Raw genomic sequence first — 22,073 nt, forward strand, 5'->3', positions numbered from 1 at the left:
AGTTTAAGCAAGAAATACTGCCAGGCTTACTTGAATTCATGAGAATCGAGGAGTAAAGCACAACTTTAAAGTACGTTGCTTTTAAATTTACAGCGTAGCTTGAATTTAACTACATTTGCTACATTCATGCATATGTACACACATATATGCATGCATACATACACACATACATATACACACACATACACATACATACATACATATATACATACATACATACATACATACATACATACTTATATACTGATATGCATGCGTATAATACTTACACATATGAATACATACATAAATACATACACACATACATGTATCATACATACATATGTACATACATGCATACATACATACATAAAAACATACAAACATACAAATATACAAGTATACAAGCATACAAACATACATACATGCACACATGTCTGTACACACATGCTACAATTATACATACATATGTCCATGCAAGCATCCATTCAAAGAATTTAAATAAACTTAGTTTTAACGTTGTAAACATTACATTTCCACGAATTTTCCGCCCGTAACTCTAAATGTAACTCTTCATCTTTTACTTTAAATCACCATTTCCAGCCATCGTAGTGAGTGTGAGCAATTGGAATATATATAAAATAGAGATAAATAGAGATAAAAATCAGCTAAAAAGAGTTTGAAGAATGAGCTTGAAGCCGATCAGAACAACCAGGGCTATGTATATGCATACATAGATTTCCATTGTGGTGCAATTGTTTTTCGTTCGGCTTTATTATACATCTTTATTAAACTAGAATATATAATATTTGTTCTTATTTTTAAACTCAGATGCCTAGATGCCTTTAAAATCGCATGAGTGCATTTCTTTCAAGCACATTTGTTCATCGTTATTTTTATTTAATTTCTGTTATTGACTCTTAGAACTTAGGCTTAGGCCCCAACTTATGACTACGACCCGGTCAGCCCGGGCCCTTAGGCGGCGGAGGAAAAAAAAACCAGTGACTAAAATAAATACAACACACACACACGCAGTAACGATAGGGATTTTGTTATGGTAAATGATACTATTTACATTGGCCAATCAGGGAGACAAGGGGCCAGTTAGACGGCCAGGAAGTCGCGGGGATCGCCAATTTTGGGACTCAGACGCACCACTACCTGATCATCGCCATCGCCGACCTCGAGGAACGAGTTCCAATCGGCTAGAAAATAGAAGCCGTTCTTCTTTTTGGGCGGCGGGGGCTCCTCGGATACAGGATCGGGCCCGAACGAGTCGGCCAGATCATCCAGCGAGCCATTGCGCGACTCCTCCGTTGTCGAGGAGCTGCTGCTGGCCTCAGTTGTGGTGCTCGTAGAGATGTCTGCATCGCTGCCCGCTACTGCATCGGTCTCTCCATCGCTGAGTCCCAGATCTAGGCTAATGCGCGTCGGAGCCTGCGTTGTAATTGCCTCCTCCGGCTCCAGTGTAGTTGTGCTGGTGCTGCTGGTGGCGCTGGTGGTGCTGGCGATGGTGCTGCTGTTGTCCAAGCTCTGTCTACGCGGCTTTGTGGTATCAATGCCCGGTGGTAGCGATTGCAAATAAATAGCATCCATCTGCGATTGCGAAGCTGGCTTCATCTGGGCCAGACTTACGTTGAGCAGCTGTAGCTCCTGCAGATTGCTGATTAGACGCTGCAGCTCAGTCAGATCAGCTCCCAGCTCTGGCTGCTCTCGGGCCTCCGCTTGGGGCTCCGGCTTGGCCAGCTGATAGTTGAGCTCACTGAACTCGGCCATCAGATCGCCATCCAGTACGCCATCCTGTTCGTCCACCACCCCCAGCTCCATATCGTCATCGCTACGCCGGCGGAAGCCGCTGCCTGCACCCAGGCTCAAGGACTGCTCCGTGGAGACACCAATGCGATTGGCTGCCCGCTTTATGGCCGCTTCAATGATCTTCGTGGCACTGAACACGGGCAGCTCCACGCTGCTCTCTGTAGTGGGACTGGGACGTGGCGGCCGTGGTGATGCTGGCTTGCTGGTGGTGAGCGAGAAAACCGCCGGCGAAGATGAATCATGGGTTGGTGATGGCGACGGCAATGGTGCGGGTGTTGTCGTTGTTGTGCTGGTAGTGCTGCTGGTGGTGCTGCTGGTGGTGCTGCTGGTACTGGTGCTGCTGGTGGTGGTGGTGGTGCTGGGCTGTGACTGGAACTGGCTTTCCAGCTGCTGGGATAGCTCATTGGGCAGCGCCACGCCCAGTTTCTGCAACTGTTGCGTATTGTAGAGTAGTTTCTGCAGCTCCGCCAAATCGGATTGCTTGCGCGTTGGCTTTGGCGTGGCTGGAGCGGGTTTTGCTGGTGGTGCTGGTGGTTTTGCCGGTAACACCACCGGCTGCATTTGGCTAATTGATGCTGATGCTGGCGCCGGTGTCACGGTCTTATAGATGGGCTGCATGTGCTGATAGCTTTGACGCTCGCCATTGTCCTCCAGGCTGCTGAAGAACTGTTGATAGTGTTTGAAGTCCTGATCCTGATCCGGATCCCGGCTCTGTTGTGGATTAGCCGGCTGTGACATGGCAAATTCGCGCAGCTCCTCGCTAGAGGTCAGGTCATGCCTTGCTGGCAAGGGAGTTGTATACGCTGCTGCCGGTTGCCTATAGACGGGCAGTTCCAGCTTCAGATTCGTTTCCGGGTCAGCTAATGCGGCTGGCTGTGCGTAGACAATCTGTGCGTCGTTCAAGCTCTTCACGTTTTGGGTACGCACGGAGGCGGCGGTTACCAGCTGATGGCTTGTTGTCGGGCGCGCCTCCTGCAGCTGGACACGCTCCAGCTCCTGCACCTTGCTGAGCAGCTTCTGCAGTTGCACATAGTCCTGCGGCTGCACATCCTGCAGCAGGCCATTGCTGCGCTCGAAGCTATTCAGCGGTCGGCGGCGCTGTTTGGCCGTTGAGGCGGCCGTCGAGATTTCCACTTGGCCAAAGTCCTGGCTCAGTATTAGCGGTGAGCCGGCCAGCTGTTGCAGCTGCGCATAATCATTGCTGGGCAGGCCCAGGCTTGGTCCCAGACTAAGTGCGGCGACATTGCGCGTGCTAAAGCTCGGCGTGGTCGGTTTGGGCTGTTGCAGCTGCTCCAGCTGCTGCACGCGTGTTATCAATGCCTCGAACTGTGCGTGATCCACTGCAGCTGCCGCTTTGGTGGGACGCGGCGTCGTCGTGGTCGTCGACGTCGTCGTGGAGGTGCTGCTGCTGGTGGTGGTTGCGCTGGTGGTCGCTCTGCTCTTGGCCGCCTTCTTGCTATTCCGGGCCTGCTCATAGAGTCGTTCCAGCTCGCTGTCGTCGCTGAGCAGACGCTGCAGCTGGAGCAGATCCGCAGCGCCCAGCCCACTGGCCTGCGCCGAATCAAGGCCAAAGCCCAGACCTATTGGCAGCTTCGGTCTCGACGTGGTGCTGGTGGTGGTGGTGGTTGGCTTGCTGGCGGCCTTGCGCACGGCATTCGCCTGTTCCAGCTGCTGCAGCTGACGCAGTATAAGCTGAAGCTCACGTGCATCGCTGTTGGCCGGCTTGGCCGTGGTGCTGGTGGTGGTGGTGGTGGTTGTTGTTGTTGATGAAGCTGTGTTGCTGGTGTCGCTCACGCTGAAACGATTGCTGAGCGCATGGGTGTTAGGATTAGTTGCCTTCAGCACATTCTCGGGATTAATCTTCAGCTTCTCCAGCTCCTGCAGATTCTGCAGCAGCTTGGACAGCTCATCCGTTGAGCTGGCTGGATTTTGGTGGTTGCCTGCGTTCGCAAAGTTGATGTCTATGTTGGGATCGATGCGGCGCCGCGGCTTTTTCGGCTCAATGAGCAAAGGAGCACCATGGGTGATAAGCTGTGCCGTCGGCAGCGATGTGGGCGGCGCTGCTGTTGTTGTTGTTGTGGTCGTCGTGCTGGTGGTACTGGTAGTGCTGGTGGTGCTTGGTGTTGTGCGGGCACTTTTCGTTTGCAGACGTTCCAGCTCCTGCAGATTTTCGAGCAGCTTAGCCAGCTCCGCATTGCTCTGTGGCGGCAGCCTGGCGGTTGCTGTCGATAGCTCCGTGTGGGCGCCCGTTGGCTCCGCCGTGGGCTGAGCTTTCTTTAAAGCCTTCGGCGACTTCTTTACAATGCCAAAGCGCGTCAGATAACCCTCGACCTCGGGCTTCACACGCAGCTCCTCGCCAATGTTAAGCGGCTTGAAATTGGAATAGGCATCCGGTCGGATGCGTGCGCCCTGCAGTCCACGTAAATCCGCCACAGCCACGACCGGCTGTGGTGCACTCTCCGCTGGATAGTAATCGTCAATGGCATAACGCTTGTGAGTGGACTGACCGTTGCCCCCACCAGCTCCGCCCACAATACCCAGACTTTCTAGAATGTCCGCCACGGGCTTAACTGTGCTGCTGGAAGTGGCCAGGGCCGGCTTCGGCTTGCGCAGAAACTGTGCATTCTTGGCGCTGTAATGCGAGCTGAAGCGCTGGCCGGTCTGCTGGGCAGGGCGAAGCGCCGTTTGTGTTAACTGTGACTTGGAGTAGTCGTAAGCCTGCGGCACATTGGTAACCGGCTGGAAGTCCATGCTAGGCTTGGCCAGCGATGGAGCCAACTGGTACATTACTGGCGCCGGCGCTGGCGGATGATATGTAGTCGCTGTGGGCGCCGGTAACAGCTGCTTCTGCAGATTGGCATAGGCTGGCTTGTAGGTGGTGGCAGCCACAGCGGGATTGCCGCCGGGCACTGTGCTGCGAGGCATGGCACTGGGATCGGGCGTCAGAAATTTGATTGGATTGGGTGGCGTATAGGCATCAATTACCCGCGTCACCGGCGGACGCGTATACAGCTCCTGCAGATTCTCCTCGGTATTGTTGTCCGTATTGTAGGGCAGCACCAGCATCAGAGCGCGCATGCTGTCCGCTCGGCTCATGTCGCCCGCCTCGATGCTCTTCTCGTACTCCTCGCGAGTCACCTTCTCGTACAGCTCTTCGATCTCGCCGCTGTCGAAATAAGCAAAAGTAGCAGAAACATGCCCACTTAGTGGAATTGTTGCCTTCCATGGCCAGCACTTACCGTGTCAGCCTGGGCAGCGCCGGATCATTGGCCAGTATTTTCTGCACCTCGTCAATTGTCTGCTCAACCTCTGGTGGCTGGAAGAAGCTCTTGTCCAGCTGCTGCACATAGTTGGCACCACTCTGTTGTCCCTGCTGCTGTATCGTGGGCAATGCCCCAATTCCGCCCATCAACATTGTCAACTGCAGCAGCTGCAGCAGCAGCAGCGGCGGCAGCGGTAGCTGTGCAATCCTCATCCGGACTGAACTGCTCATTTTGGAGCGCTGCAAATAAATGATGCGATGTAAGGGATCTTCAATGATTTCATGGAATTAGCGCTTTCAATATTTGTATTGGACACAATCGATGGCTGACTTATGGCATTTGACATTTTGTTGTCTGAGATACAACGCACAGAAAGTCCAATGTAATCCGTGGGGGCTTCCAACCGCGCGTGCCTGTCGCATGCATCTTAACGGAGCTGAGATTCGTGCCCGTGTAGAGGCGAGGCTCATCTAAAAGTTCTGCCTGTCTGTGGGCACAGCATCCGACTGAATTATTGCTGTCACCAAGCTACCTCCACTCACTCTAGATACTCCCGCCCCAGCCCAATTGGGCTAACCTTGGCCATTAGGCCTTTCTGAGTGGGCTATTTGCAACAGAGAAGGGGCACGAGTCTGCTCTTGGAAGCTCCGCACGAACCGAACACGAGATGAATTAGTAAGGCATGTCCCTACCCGTCCCGTCACGAAATAACTAACTGCTTAAAATATACATAAATGCATTTTTATTTTGTTTTCATGCATAACTATGTTGCTCTTTTCCTGTTCCTGTTTCTGTCCTTGTTGTGGCACGCCAACCCAGTTTGAAATCCATGCAGCAGACGAAATCAATCACAGAGTTTTAACTAATTCATTTAAACTTTTTTCAAATAACACTTTTACCGTCCACTTTTCTCATGAATTTAATTTGGGTTTTTTGCAGCGAACAGCTTCTTGTGTATTTGCTTTACACATTTCATTTTGTTGTTGTGTGAAAAAAAAAAAATAATAAAAATCAAGACTTAATAATAATATGAAATAATGAAAAAGTGTGTTTTCGAGCGATTTCGTGTCTATTGTGCCTTCTCGTGCTCGCACGAATATGATTTTTAGACTTGTCCCGCAGATCGCAGGCCACGGCGCGGCCTGGGCCTACCTCTAGCTCGATTTGGGACTCGTCTACTAGTTCAAGTGCTCTGCTCAGACCATTTGAGGCTTGACGAGCTCACGTAGCTTACTGTGGTGGTATTCCCCTGACTGACCCTGACTAGGTCAACTTGGCTGATTCAGAATAACTATATATACCTAATGGTGACGAGGAAGTCTTCCTCTGCCTGAGACAGACCTTCCCAGAAAACAATTATAGACCAGCTAAGAATCTGTTTAGAAATATGAATAAATAATTTTGTTAAAAACTATATTCATACCATTAAAGAGTAGAGAATTGAAAGGAATCTGTCAAGTTATAAGAAACAATCAATACGAAAACTAAACACGTTGACGAGGAATGCGGAAATCTGTTTGGCTTTGGAGGAAGTTATGGTGCATGTGAAGAATGCACCGAGCATTTATTTAGAAACGTCACGAATCGTAGCAATTTAGTCAGCATTGCGGCAAGCTGGACTTAAAAACTGGCTGCTGGATCATTCCAAGACTATTTCGAAATGACAAGCAGCGCCTAAGTAGCAGTCAGAGCCGTAGTTAGAGTTCCATTTCCAGTTACAGTTTGAGCTCCAGTACGAATTCCAGTTGCACGGCAGCGGACAAGTTGCTGGGGCCATTTAGAATGCGCGGCACGTAGTCAGGTTAGTCGGTTGTTGGAGTTGTTGGAGGCATCGAGCCAGAGCCAAATACTTTGGCCATAAGCGTTGCCTCGTTGTGAGTGTGTTTATGTTATGTTTAATGAGTGCTTTTTTGCCCTCTCTTTCTTGCATTCATTTTGACAAGATTATCTAACAGTTCATTTTGCTAACGGCTTCGCTGCTGGACTCTAACCATGTCAACGTTGTCCACGTAGACGATCGACAATATTTTTCGTTGCCGTCGTCGCTTTCTACGGCAGTCTGTTAATTTATGATTTAACTACGGCAATTAAGTGAAAATTAAACGCTTCGATAGGCTGCAGCCGGAGTACCCGCACTTGCACAGACTGGCTGCAATGGACCGTAAAAAGCAGTTCCGCACAATCAGCCCAGAGCTGGCCAAGATCGACATAGGCAGCGGCATCGTCAATGCTCTTGCGTCACATTTGGCCAGGAGGATCTCTGCCACTTGTCCTCACTGCCCCCTCCCCCCTCACTCCCTCTCCTTCTCCCTCTGCCTCTGCCTCTACTCTCTCTCTCTCTCTTTCAATCACTTTGTTGTTCGCCACAATGATTTTGCAAAATAAATCATAATAAACTAATCGATTTCAATTTTTTCTTTAAGCTCAAGTAACGCCTGCCCCCGCTCCCGCCGCCATCACCCTTCATTCGTTATTGCAAATATTTTCCTTTTAGGCATTTTATATTCATTTTCAATTTCCAACAAAATCTATTTGGTAACTTTCCAGATTATTCAATGATAATATAAATTTGTATACTTGTCGTCTTGTTGGTTTCTGGCTGTCACTTTTGACAACAATTTTGTATACTTTTTTCCGCCTTGCGCTTGGCGGAAATCGACTTGGCAGTTAAGCAAATTGCATATCATTTCATTTCACAGTCTTTTATTGTGCAGATAGTAAAACTCGACTGCATATGATATGCTCTAATGTCGCTCGGTTGATATTCAATTGGTCGGTCAGAAGGCCTCAATTAAGAAATAGATCAAAGCTGGCTACCGCTGGTATTGTAGTTAATGAAAAGCGTTAATGCCAGTGATAATGACATAATGGCAGCCACATACATTGATAAGTATGCGGGAAACCACAAAAACAAACTTCAGTTAAGTCAAAAAGCTAACAACAATTTGAAGCGAGTTTCGATTTGTGGCACTACATTGATTGCATTTAGGCTCGAAATGTTCTTCAAATATTTAAATTGTATTTTTCTATAATACAGTTTAACTCTTCAGTCTGCTTATCGACACAACATTTTTATGCAATATTTGCCACCTTTGAGCTGTTTTTGTTTTATTTGATATTTTATTTACAGCTTTTTCTTTAAGTGTAACGGTGTTTTAAGGTCCATTGTTAGTACATTTTATTTAAACCGATTTTTGGATATGAGAACAAAGTTCGACTTTTTAAACCCGCATCGCCATAGGCTATGCAGCTATGGGGAACAGCAAGCAATTCCAACATAGAAAACCTGCACAGGTATCAGTTTATGACCCTAAGAACTATTACAGGTGCTTCTTGATATGAGTTGCTCATCAACTGTGATATACATTAAAACAGATTGCACAATTATTAAAATAACTTGGCTCTAGATCTCTTAGACAATGGTACAAACACACGACGCTTCAAAAGATTATACCTGCTTGATCTTCCACATAACGTCATAAATTAAGCTAAAATAAATAAACTATAATTTATAATATATTGTTTGTATACATTGGAGCTTAAACAATCCTCACAAATTTTATTATAGTTTACTAATATATTTTCTAATACAGTTTTTCATTGTCCTAGTGCGGATTTAAGACTTGGTGAAGACAAAATGCTTATCTCTGGCAATAATCGAATTGGAGCTGTCTTTTGACAACAATTTAATATTGTTTTGAATTGGTTTTATCAGAGACTTTTCATGCACTCAGGTTTCGCAATTTGTAAAATGTAAACTGCCTCAACTAGTTGAGTTTTGCATAGTTTTCCAAGAGTTTCCCAGAGTTTTTCACTTATGGTTTCTATTGGGTTTTTATTTTCTTCTTATTTTTTTTATGGCATTGCATGGTTTTTGCAATTTCCTTCAACAGTTAACTTTTTCTGCGTACAGCACGTCGCATACGTAATTTCAGTTTTGCATATTTATTTGTTGCAGTAGCCACAGCAAAATTCGATTAAACTTCAAATGTGAAAAAATGTATTTTAATTAAATAATTGCTGTCGCTATGCGTGTCTTTCTGCATGTGTGTGTGTGTTACATTGGCCACAATCAAAACGCAAATAATTTGTTTCAATTGCGGCAACAGACATAACAACAATTACAACAATAACAATAACATTAAATGTGAGCCAATCTTTGGTGAGTGCATTTCCAATCCGCCGCCGACGGCGACGGCGACGGCGGCGTCACTGAAGCGCATTAGACGTCAGCGTCGACTGCGCTGCCGCCACTGGGTTGTGCGTGTTTGTGTGTGTGGCAACAATTAAGTTGCTGTTAAGTAATTTTTTGTGCCGTTTGTTATTGTCATTAACTTCATAAACTAAATGCATCATATTGTCTTCCCATATATATACATATACATATGGATATGCACAATGGCCTAGTCTCTGTGTGGAACACCCCGAAGCAATTAAAGTGATTCGTTTTATGATTGTTTGACATTTTAATTTCATTTTCATTTTACTTAACATTCCGTTTGTTATTCAACTTGACACATTGTTAAACCATATTCGACGGAAGTGAAACTGTCGCAGTGCTTGAGTTTAACAACTTTGACATATACTGTGCACCTCGAATGGGTAATAGGCCAAGTAGAAAACGTTTTAAATATTCGCTTTATGGCTTAAATAGATTAACTTTAAGTCGAAAAAATAGTTAAGAATTTAAGAGTAGTATACTGCTCAACAAATGTTAAACAGCAAACTCCGAATTTCGATTAAAATTAGATACTTGTTAAACCCAACAAAGCTTTAATGTGCTTAAAAGCTTTCGTATATAGCTTAACTTGAAGCTTAACATAGCTTTACAATTTAAGACTTTAATCGCATTACAAATCTGATAGTTGACTCTATTCGGTAGCTTTTAGCTGTAAAGCTTTTAGGTGCTTTCAAAGCTTATTCTGTACAACTTGAGAATGGAATGCAACCATGTGTATTAACAAGTTTTTAAAAGTGAAGTGGATCATACAGTTGTTAAAAATGTAAGCTTGACAATTTATGTGCTTTTAAAGCTTCGTATATTCAATTTTGTGAATAATAAGCTTATATGTATTATTAAACCTTTTGTCTAACATATTCCATTCTTATGTAAAACATGGGATGAGTATTACGGAACTTTGCCAAATTATCACAGTTAATGATTAAAAGTTGCTTTCAAATCAAATTATAACTAACTACTAGATAAATTGGAGCTGGCATTGCAATCAGCTAGCCCTAGAATTGGAATTAGTTTAGCCCTGAACTTTCGCGTGCAACTTTCTTGACGCCAAAACACACTTGACCTCTGTCATTACCAACAATAACATCAACTCTTGAGTACAACAACATCAACAACGTAATTTAAGTAATCACCACATTACGAGCTAAGGCGAGCACCAATTGACTTGCAGCTTTTTTGCCATTGTCCATTGTTTCTAGTTGGGCATAGACAGAGACAGAGGCAGTGAATCATAGAGGAGAATAGAGGGAGACAGATAGACCACTTCATTAGCTTAGTTAATCAAGAGCACCAGAGTACTCTGGTAATTTGATTTGTAATTAAAGTGACCTTCAAGAGACCGAGTTAGTTATTGCTAATGGTTTTTTTCTTCGAGAAAATACTACAAGGCAATCAATTCAGCTCGTGTGAAATTCAACTGGGTTAGACATAAAACATCAATGCATGTGCCGCACCCTTTTATCAACTTTTATCACATTGACTGTTTAAAGAAAGTTTTTCTTAGAGAATCGTTAAGTCAACATAATTTATAACGCAGCTTTTCGGTTTGTCACGCTTAAACGTTTTCTTAAACCTTTCAAGATCAATTTGATCTAAGTTTGATTCAAGCTTGATCTCTGTTTGATCAATGATCATTTGATGATCTAGTGGAATGTAAAAGCCTATTGTTAAGGCTTATCATAGCAAAGCTATTTAGGACAGGAAACTTATATATGTATAATCAACATTTTTCTCCCACCGTGGTCTCTTTGCTAGAAACTTGAAGCCGAATAACAAACCATCGTTCATGAATTTTGCAAAATCTATGAATCACATATCAAATGAATTGACATATTAGTTATGAATTCTCTATTGTGTCAGAGCCTTGGCGAATCGACATGAGTGGAACCAGCTTGTACTTCTAGGAAGCCGAACCACGACCGGACTACGACCGGATCTCATGAGGCACAGAATTCATGAACGAACGCAAAAAGCCTGCACGAAAGACGGCCAACTATTCCAGAGCGCAAGACATAGCAAAAGACTCCCAGGCTAAAAAACGAAGTGACGAATCATTCGGATTATCACAAGGTTCTATTCTAATACAAACTGTAAAAGCACCTGAAAAGACTCAAAATTGTCAACGGTAAAACGTGCAGAATCGAACAAAAAAATTGAAAAACTTCAGAACACATTCTAAAAGATTATCCAGCCTTATTCAGGTTCACAGCTGATACTAGAGAAATGAGAGCATTCAAACCAGGAAAAATATTATGGGACTGGGCAAAGATCTTTTAAGGTCATTTTAGTGAGAGACACTTTATAGGCTAGACAGCCAGAGTGCATTTTTTATCATGGGTAAAGCGCTTATTTTTTTCCTATTAGGTAAAGATTGCTGTATAGAATTTTTGGAATTTCGGCTCTAAAATGTACAAAAGTTATAGCGAATATAATCATTCACTGCCCAAAAATGGCAAAAACAAAAATGCCAAAATATATAAAATTTACCCAGAACAATCCATTTCAGTTTAATGGGCCCCGACTCTGGTTCAGACGCAATCAAATGCTGTTGCATAGTTTAATTAATACCTATGATAATACTTAAAACGAAAGACTTAAGGCGCAAACTTGCTGCAAATTACGTTCAAGTTATTAAGCTTCTTCTGCTAGTAATCTGGATTAATTCAGTTTAATGAAATGATGGGCTAGATGTTTAGGCAGCAAATCTTTTGCCAAGTAATATACTTTTCCATAAACAAAAGACTTAAGACACAAACTCGCTATTGTTATGATGTTTTTAAGGTGTTTTTTAACTGATAAGGTCGTCAGCTACCATTTCCGGTAAAAACAGTTGAGAAAGCGCCGCTGGGCTTCCAACTGCTAACTGCTGACTGCTGACTGCTCTCACTTTAGTCAATTAGTCAGTGGCGACAAGTCGCGTAAAATTCATCAACTTCAAACAGCGCTGCGCTTCATTAGCCGGCTAACAGTAATGGAGCGACAGAGAAAGAGAGAGAGGGGGGAGGGAAGGAGAGAGCGGGAGGGCGAGAAATTTAGATGGGCAGCCAGTTAGAAAGAGACAGGGCAACTTATACGCACCACTTTTACTGCAACTTGTTACAAAGGCTTGTTGTTTTCAGCTTTTGGGTTGCTTGATTTTTTTTAATTCATTTTTTTTTTTTTTTTGCAGCGGTTTTGACACGGGTTTGCTTGCTTTTCAGCCTACTAGCCGGACTGGCTTTTAGTTTATGGCAAATTTGCAAGTATTAGTTGCGGTTGCAGTAGCAGCTCTGGCAGTTGCTGCCGCTGCTGCTGTGCCTGCTGCTGCCGCTGCTGCTGCAGGCTTTGTTAGATTCTAGTTAAGCCAAGTGGCAAGCGTTGCCTACATATGACAAGTGAATGTTGTTTTGGGTGGCCGGAAAAAAGAAACGCAGACTCTTAGCCAAGCCAAAAGCAAAACGAAAATCAAAAGAAAACCAAACCAGGCAGCCGGCTACAGCTGCGGCAGTAGTTGCAATTGCATTTTATATACATCTAAATAAAAGCTTATGTATTCAGGTATTTTTGTCTATTTGACACGTTTCTTTGACGGTTTTGCTATTTATTTATTTACATATTTCCAGCCACAAATATATAAATATATATTATTTTCGATTTGATTTGCACAACTTTTACCCAGTCAATTGATTTGGCACCTTAAGCAAATGTAACACTTAGTTTTATTTTATTATTAGTTTTTGATTTCATTTGCCTTGTTTTTTATTTTTGGCAGTTTATTGCTGTTTCCCTTTTTATTAACACTTTCACCTGTGCCACAACAAAAAAAAAAAAAAAACAGAAACAAATATAAAAACACTTTAAGCTTTTAATGCTTTCTTTTGCTTATTAAAATTGTTGTCGCTGCCAGTTCTTTTTTATTATTTTTACTTTTATAATGTTGTAAAAAATTACGAAAAAAAGCGTCGTTTAAAATATTGCGTTGACATTTTGTTGTCTCGCTATGAATTATAACACTGTCAGCAATTGTAATTGTTTGTTGTCTTTGGTTTGTTTAATTTTGTTGTCGAGCATAAGGCGAAATCAGGCTCTGTAAACAATTGTTTTATTTTTCTAATTAATCACATTTTGTATGTTACGATCAAATGTTTACGTTAGTTGCTTAGTTCAATCATTCAGTTCAACAGTCGGCTTATAGTCTCTATATATATTTGTATATGTTTAGCTCTAAGTCGGAGCCATTCGGCTGATTTGATTGCCCATATAGTTTTATATTTTATCTTTTATCTTTCATCTATAAGATACGCAATAAAAATGCTGTAGATAAGCAACAATCAACTTCAAAGTAAACAACATAAAAAACAGTTTAAAGTTAACAATTTTTAAAGGTCTTTTAATGCAGCATTTTTGGCTTGATTAATTCCAAATTCACGGCCAAATGGCAATTTAGCCCACACATGTTAACTGCCCGCCCCCTTTTTTTTGTAGTTGTTGTTAACAATACAGCTAAACATATAATTCTTATCAAACAAGTCAAGTCGTGTATTCAGACTGCCCGAGGGCGCAGAATACAAATGAGTTAATGCAAACTTATGCTAATTTGAACATTGCAAAGACCGCAACACCTGGCCCCCCTCATGATGCCCACGCCTTTAGCCTGTTAGCCAGCACAAACGCGGGTCAAGGTCATTTGGTCATTTTCCCAATCATATACAATATCCAACATGTCGATTTGCTGTTAACACAATATCAATTTTCAATTACATTTTCAAAAATTTGGCGCTACGCTGCGGCCACGCCTTGCCTGGTCACGTCTCCGAACAAATTTTCACAATTTTGTTTTTGGTTTGCTTTATATATATATAGATGTATATTTTTTTTTCAGCCGTTAAACTTTCGTTGCACAAGCACAAGAAAACTAAAAATAACAACAACAAAAATACAAATTCAAACGTGAAACTATCAAAATGTGGCTTATATGAGCACGCGACTCCAGCTCCGAAACCGAATCCGAATCCGACTCTGACTACGACTTGGAGGTGAACGTGGTGTTGTAGGCTTGGCGCATGCGCGGCCTGCAGACCATTTTCAATGAGCGTTCGAATTATACTGAACGGGTTGGACCGACGCTGACAACGCTGCCGTCGACGACGTCGTCGTCACCGTCGCTGCTGTCGACGCCGACGCCGCTTAACTGTCTCAGTCTGTTGGGACTCAGGTGTACTGCTGCGTGCCCAACAGAGAGCGCTGCGGCTTCTCGAGAAGCTTCAATTGCTGCTGTGAATGGAATCTTGAATTTGAAATTCCAATTTGGATTCTGTGCCAAATTGATCTGACTCTGCTCGCTGGCTACACGCCAGTGTTGCTGCTGCTGTGCTGTCCCTGGCTCGCTCGCCTTGACCAGGTACACCTGCGTGACAAAAGCGTTGTGTGTGCACTCCGATTGGGGGTCAGATGGCAGGGACATTCTAACAGACAGGTTTCGACAGCATCTGCACACTTATTTGCCATACCACATTCCACATTCCACATGCCACATTTCTCTTTGGCAGACACATCTGCATACAAATACGCATGCTGCTCATCATCGTGGCTCAGACTCGTCTTGGCTGGTCTTTCTGCTCCATTTAGGGAATATGTGACCACTTGATGCCGATGCCAAACGCTTGTTGAAATTGATTTGGATGTTGATTACGATAACATTATGTTATGGCTTTGGTTTGGTTTGCTTTGGTTTTGTTTTGGATCTGTCTTTGGCCGTGCCATTATTGCATAATGCATATATGTATATTGGGTGGAAGCCTATATACATACATGTATACTTAAGCATATACAGACACATACACAGATGCATACGCATATTATATATACCGATCACATTGCACTGCGTTGCCTCTCGGTGCACTCAGCCAATGGCTGCTTATTAGTGAAACTGGATCATTTCGTGCATTGTAATTCGATTTGATGCCCGGCGACTGACCAGTTGGGTTCAGTTTACGATCAGTTCGATTATTGTTTGGTGCGGCTGAGCCAAGATCTGAGAGACTGCATTGTTATTTACGATTTGAATAATAAAAATGAAAAATATATTGTCTATCCGGAAGAAGCGTTTAGCTTTGAAAATATTTCCCGATTGTATAGCTACATAATAAGGAAATTTATTTCACTACCAGAACGAAACAAGAAAAACATATACAAAATATAAAATCTTGCTTAGAATCTAGAATTGCAATCAAAAACTTCTCAGGCCTGTTAACATTGCATTGTTTTAGACTTCAAGCACTTCTAACTTTTTGCTTTGTCTTGAGTGGGCGAGCTAAGGTTATGAAAACATTCAAGACTCATGAGTACACACATAAAAAACTGTTGTAATTTGTTTACTTAGTGTCAATAGTTGTTTAACATACGTCGCAGTATTTATTTTATATTTCGCTCTATGCCCCACTTTTGTGCTCTTCTAGCTTTGCATAATGCTACGCGGCCTGCCCTTGCTCAATACACAGCGAAAGATCCATGTTCATGCATATATAAATATATGTATAACTGCCTTGCACGATTTTGCTCGAAATAATTAAAAACGATTTTAGCAACAAATTTGTAGCATTACCATTTTGGCCTGGCATTTACTTGTGTACGTAAAAATAAAAAGATGTTTACCACTCGGTTCGTTTCAGCACAGACCGTGTCTGCCCTTTGTTACCTTTTTGGTGACAACATTTGACACAATTTGTCGCTGACGCGGCAATTTCGTCTAATAGCTTCTTCAATGTACGTGTGTAGGTGGAATTTGATCAGCTATAAGATACGCAGTAGGTAGTACTGATACATTTGCATTTGAATACCCTCAAGAGGGTGGGTTTTACTACTTATGTTATTAAGACTACAAAAATATTATGAAAATCGCAAAGAAGGGCGATATGAAGAGAGTGGGCATTCCTGGAAGTGAGTAAAAACTCTGAGCGAGTGGATGTTTTTCCTCCATCTCTCACTCTCTCTCTGCCTTTTTCTCTCTCTCTGTCTCTCACTCTCTTTCTCTCTCTCTCTCTCTCTCTCTCTCTCTCTCTCTCTCTCTCTCTCTCTCTCTCTCTCTCTCTCTCTCTCTCTCTCTCTCTCTCTCTCTCTCTCTCTCTCTCTCTCTCTCTCTCTCTCTCTCTCTCTCTCTTTCTTGCTTTATATAATCGGAGATCTGTCTATTGCATGCTTGATTATACCCATTACATATGGCTACAGGGTATACAAATAATCGCTTGAGTGGTGCCCAAGTTAAGTGTTGTTGTTTGCTGGATGCGTGTGGTGGCTGTGGCTGTCGCTTGGATTTTCCGAGTCTTTGGCTTGACTTTGCCCCATGCACATGAGTTGCAACAGGGGCCGGCTAAATGACACCACACAAAACGGAGACATGACTGCCCCAACCAAAGTTGCTGCTGCTGCTGGCTCAAAAACAAAAAACGTAAATTGCTTGACGACCTGGCTAAGTGCATGTGCAAAAAATAAACGTGGCCCATGCCCAGGCCCAGTTGGAGTGTGGCATACGGAGTCTGCGTAATCGTTGCACAGCATTTTGCATCTTTGATAAGAGACGGGCGTTGGTTTGTCACTCATCTTCAGTTGTTGTTTGTTGTTTGTTGCTGCTGCTGTTGTTATTGTTTTTTGCTTTTACTTTATGGCGGCCATTCACTTTCTCCGCATGCCTTTTATTTGACTTTGCTGTTTGCTTTGCTAATTTTTGGTCTTTTTAAAAGTGAAACAACAAACGGAGAGAGCAAGAAAGAGAGAGAGAGAGCCGATTTTACGATTATGCATTGGCGTATGCAAATTTTAGCGAATATTATTCAATCGACTGGCCATGCTACAGCCGCACGCAACGCTTCTAATCGCTTTGAGCTGATGGCACAATTTGGCACGATTTGGAGCGGGATTACATCACATGTTGTTGGTGTAAGCGCATTGCGTGCATTGTGCTCCAATTCCTGCGATAAGTACCCATAACAAAAATAACTGCCAACAACAGCAGAAGAAGAAGACGAAGCCGCAGCAGCGGCAGTAACAACAGCAAGCGACAAGCAATGCCAAGTTCGTTGCCTAAGTCTTTTGTTAGCGGGCGTCGAATTGATGTCAACGCAGCGCGATCTTTTAACTTATTCACATGGCCATAAAGCGCCCAATCAATCAGTGGCCCGAGGGGTGCCACAACTCATGCCTTAAATGCTAAAGTCACAGACGGTGCTAATTAACATCGCTCGCTCCATATCGTATGCTTAATATATGTGCAGTCGAGTGCAGTTAAGGCCGTGGACGCAGCCTCTGCCCGACTCGTTTGTGTCATCTTCATCTTCTTGGCCAGCCCGTTTACTCGTTTGGTTTGGTTTGGTTTGCTTTCGAGCTGTCCAAGTGAAAGGCCTCCGGTGTGTGTCGAGCAGTTTTGTTACCATTTACTAAAAGGGGTATTATGATTTTACCGATAGATAATGTATGAACAAAATCGACGAGCAACAAACAACTTTATCGTTGGCTTCGATTGCTTGCGAAAAGGTAGTTTGAATATTTTCCTTATTGAATTTCTTAAGATAGTTTGATTTTGCCAACTCACAGATTTTTTAATAAAAGAAATCTTAATATAAGCAAGATGAACTCCTTATATAATAATTATAATTTGCACTTTCATATACAATAAAAAGTTATCACCGAGATGTTAGTCAACACTTTTACTTTAGAAATAGCAATTGTTCATCCCCTACATTTTGTGTGCACTTCCCTAGGGTATCCAATCTTCAGCAAGCATTGTACAACGTGTTCATCTCGTTTTCATATTCGCTGTCTTTGTGCGCAGCCTTTGACTAAGCGCCGCTCAGCTAAAAATCGAATTGAAATTAAAATCTCTCAAGACGCAGCAGCTTATGCGTCGCTTACATAAGGCAAGACCACTCCGGATCCGACCGGCAACAGACAAGCACACTTGGAAACACTTCGAAACGCTGGCTCCAGTTGACTCATGCAGCTGGCCGATGTCCAGTGCCCACCCCACCGAAATTAAGCAGGAAGGAAGCATACCCCAGCGTTCACTTTGCATGGCCAGCTATTCAGAGTCGCGGCGACAGAAATCAAATTAAAGTTTAGTCACAGTTGTATTTGTATCAAGTGTGGACGTTAATCTTGGTATATTTCAGTTATATTTTATTTACGTGCTTTTTGAGTTTTGACTGCCGACTGAAAAGTAGGCGAAGGTTACATTTGTTGCCTTTCATGTTGGTTTTGATTTCAATTTTATTTATGAGGGAACCAACATTTATTGCAGTTTAGCATGCTAAAAATATTTAAATTCGATTCAAACAGTTCCAGCACAAAGCCAAGTTTTTGTCAAAAGCCAAGAAAACATGTATGAAATATGATATATGATATGATGTCTATATAAATACACCTTACTGTATTAGCTAATTTATTGTGAAGTGAAAAAAGGTTACTACTTATTTATTTTGATGTTGTTTAGCTACAGCATGAATATTTTTTAATTATAGAACCTATGTATGTCAAGAAGAAATACAAAAATATAAATAGTTTTTGCCATCTACGTATGCATAAAACAAATAAGAACGTATCTCTCGGATAGCGCTGCGCTATACTCTGTTTACCGTAATTACCAATAAAATTAGTCAAATATATTTTGGGCGCAAACTAGAAAATTATGTATCGATTCTCGGCCGCCCCCAGGTTCAGTAGGTGAGGTCAACAAGCTTTAACACTTCTATTTACTTTTATAAATTTACTTCCTAGTCTAGTTACAGACAGGCGGATGATGCAAAAAGACACTTTCGAAAAGTAAACAAAGAGGCGGCACAGCTCTATTTGCCTATCGTATCGAAAAAGACAATCGAAATGAATGTCAATCGGCAGCAATCGATAGCTTGCACAACTGAAATGCGTGTGCACAGCTGTTCGCTGTGTTACATGTGGTCGTGTGTATGCGAGTGTATTTATTCATAACCAAGCGAACAAATCGAGTCACAAAAAAAACGAAAACAGAAGAGGTGAGCAACAATAAATATACGTTTAGCGCTGATTGTGTTACAATTTGAATATTCTTCAACACACGTGCATACAATAAAGCTAAATAAAATTGAGCACTCCAAACGGAACATGAACAAAGTGCGACAAGCAGTAAAGTGTGTGCGTATGTGTGTGTGCGTTAGAGATGGTAAACGCTGCGATATTTGAATCTAAGTGATATGTGATGATGGGACGAAAGTAACTTTTGAAAATGCAATCCCTTTAACAATGGAGTAGTTACTCAGCAACTAATGCTCTTTATACAATTTTATAAATATTTTACTCATGCCTTAATGAGATTATAGACGAGTTAGTTATAATTAAGTTTAAATTAATACACTTTAATGGGACACAGCTCTTGTTGCTTTTATCCCGCTACTTTATTTTTCAGGAACTGTGACTTGTTACCAATAACTGCGATTGGTCACAGGCACGTTAACATCGCCCATCGCTTGTGGAGCTGTATGAGTGTGTGTGTGTGCGTGTGTGCGGGTGTGTGAATGAAAAACTTGCAACTGTGAAAATATAACCAAAAATAAAGGCGATTCTATCTTGAGTGCGTTGACTCCCCGCCAGCGACAGTGACGTAGCCCATCAACAGCTGGGAAGTTGCAGCAGTTGGAGCAGGTAAGCATACAACATACCCCGTTAACCGCTCACCAACCAGTGCACTCAGCTGTGTCCTCCTGTTTAGAATTAAAATACTGCTTTCGTTCAGCAGCAGCGACTCGGGCGGCCATGGCGGACACGGCGACAGCAGCGACAACTGCGGCGGCCTCCAAGAAAAAGTACAGAAATAAAAAGAAAATACAGCAGCAGCAGCCACAAAAGTCAGAGGCAAAGCCAGCACAAGCAGTCAAGGCTATTGTGCACCAGGCCAATGGGCACGTCGTCCAGTCTGAGACTGATGAAGCAAATGTGTCCTTAATCAATGGCATCATGGAGCAGGTGCAACTGTGCAATGGCCATGCCAAGGAGGGGGCCAAGGCAACAGCTGAGCCAATGGCTGGCACGGCCTCAGTTGCGGCCACTGTTAATGGCCATGTCAATAAGAACACTGCTATCAACAACAACAATCACATAAACAATAACAACATCAGCAGCAACAACAACAACGATGTCAACAACATCAACACCGGTAGCCGCAACAGAAGCAATAATAACAATAGTAGCAGCCGCAGTAAGGCGAAAAACAACAACAAGTCCCAAGCATCGATCGAGGAATCGGAAAGCGGGGAGCAGGATCAGCAAACGACAAGCGTATCAGCAGCAGATACTGGAATAGCGACAAGAAAAATCACTGCCAACACACCCACAACAACAGCAAACATTACGGAGGCCAGCGCCCAGGACGAGGCGCCTTCGACATCAGCAGCTGCTGCGGCAGCCGTTGCTGAGTCAGAGCCCCAACAAGAACAACAACAGCTCCAGCTTGAACCTGCCATTTCAGCCGATGAGATAGTCTATAAAGAATACGAAGCCGAGCATCAAATGCATGTAAGCTAACCGAGTAGATCCATAAACCCAACACGCTAACCCACTATATTTGTAGGATATAATGCGTCTGATACAAGCCGAGCTGTCTGAGCCATATTCGATATACACGTACCGCTATTTCATCTACAACTGGCCAAAACTATGCTTCCTCGCCGCGCACGATAATCAATATGTGGGCGCCATTGTATGCAAGCTGGACATGCATATGAACGTGCGACGCGGCTACATAGCGATGTTAGCGGTGCGTAAGGAGTATCGCAAGCTTAAAATTGGCACCACGCTTGTGACCAAAGCCATTGAGGTAAGGCTTTCATTTATCAAGAATTAACTGTGCATTTATTCAAATCTTCAACTGAATACCATTCCAGGCCATGCTTGCTGACAATGCTGACGAAGTGGTGCTGGAAACGGAGATGCGCAACGAACCGGCGCTCCGCCTGTATGAAAACCTGGGCTTTGTGCGTGATAAACGACTTTTTCGTTATTATTTAAACGGTGTGGATGCGCTTCGCTTGAAGCTCTGGTTTAGATGAGCCGAAGCATCGTTAAATGATGTTGAAATCATTGTCTAGTGGCCGCCAAGCGAGAGCTCTAAATAGGATGCCTTGTTTCAACTATATAGTTAAAACCCAATGTTTTCCTTGGGCTGGCTTCCATACTGTTCACAAGAACGGGACTCTTGTTTGTTTTTTTTTTTTAAATATATATATATATATTTATACATATATATGAATATTAATTTTATTAGGCATTTGTTTGTCGTTTAATTTCTTCTCACGTGGCGCATGACAAACAATCTTTTGTACCTATTAACTAGGCTTTACAATTTTTATTTTTTTTTTAATTAATGTATGTAAATTATTTGAATAATTTAAGCGTATGGCAACAAATGAAACAACTTTAGAAGCAGCAGCCGTAAAAACAACAGTAACAGTAACAACAAATAAATTCATGCAAATAAAAACCTTACGTACACATGCAATACGTGATTTACATACTTACATAATTGCCTAAATGCGAGTGCAGAAAAACGAAGAAAATCAGAAGCAATAACCGATTGCAATATATTGTACATTAAACACAAACGATATTACAATCTAAAGCGCATAAACAAACACACATAAACTAATAAACAAAATATTCATATTTATTTAGAACTATGTTATAAAAGCAACAACAAACGCAATACATATGTATGTATGTATGTGTATGAAATAAACATTGAAACTGAACACACACACACACACAAGACCGCAAAC

At 42.8% G+C, this 22,073-nt stretch overlaps 2 protein-coding genes across 2 annotated transcripts; one reads left to right on the top strand and one right to left on the bottom strand.

The window, feature by feature from the left end:
* Positions 1-761: 761 nt before the first annotated feature.
* Positions 762-5,209, bottom strand: LOC115764247 (mucin-5AC). The gene is made up of 4 exons (XM_030707165.1): positions 5,034-5,209; positions 4,522-4,960; positions 2,165-4,488; positions 762-2,107 (listed from the first exon to the last, which is right to left on the bottom strand). Exons 1-4 carry the CDS (start codon positions 5,207-5,209, stop codon positions 1,084-1,086), a joined length of 3,963 nt encoding a protein of 1,320 aa, XP_030563025.1. The 3' UTR covers positions 762-1,083.
* A 14,846-nt stretch (positions 5,210-20,055) lies between these two features.
* LOC115764248 (N-alpha-acetyltransferase 30A) lies at positions 20,056-21,984 on the top strand. Its single transcript, XM_030707166.1, has 4 exons — positions 20,056-20,273; positions 20,460-20,814; positions 20,870-21,115; positions 21,183-21,984. The coding sequence occupies exons 1-4, from the start codon at positions 20,056-20,058 to the stop codon at positions 21,345-21,347; spliced, it is 984 nt and encodes a 327-aa protein (XP_030563026.1). The 3' UTR covers positions 21,348-21,984.
* Positions 21,985-22,073: the final 89 nt, after the last annotated feature.

Source organism: Drosophila novamexicana, unplaced genomic scaffold (genome assembly GCF_003285875.2).
Source record: "Drosophila novamexicana strain 15010-1031.04,08,12 unplaced genomic scaffold, DnovRS2.1 tig00000820-arrow-pilon, whole genome shotgun sequence".
Taxonomy (NCBI): Eukaryota; Metazoa; Arthropoda; class Insecta; order Diptera; family Drosophilidae; genus Drosophila; species Drosophila novamexicana.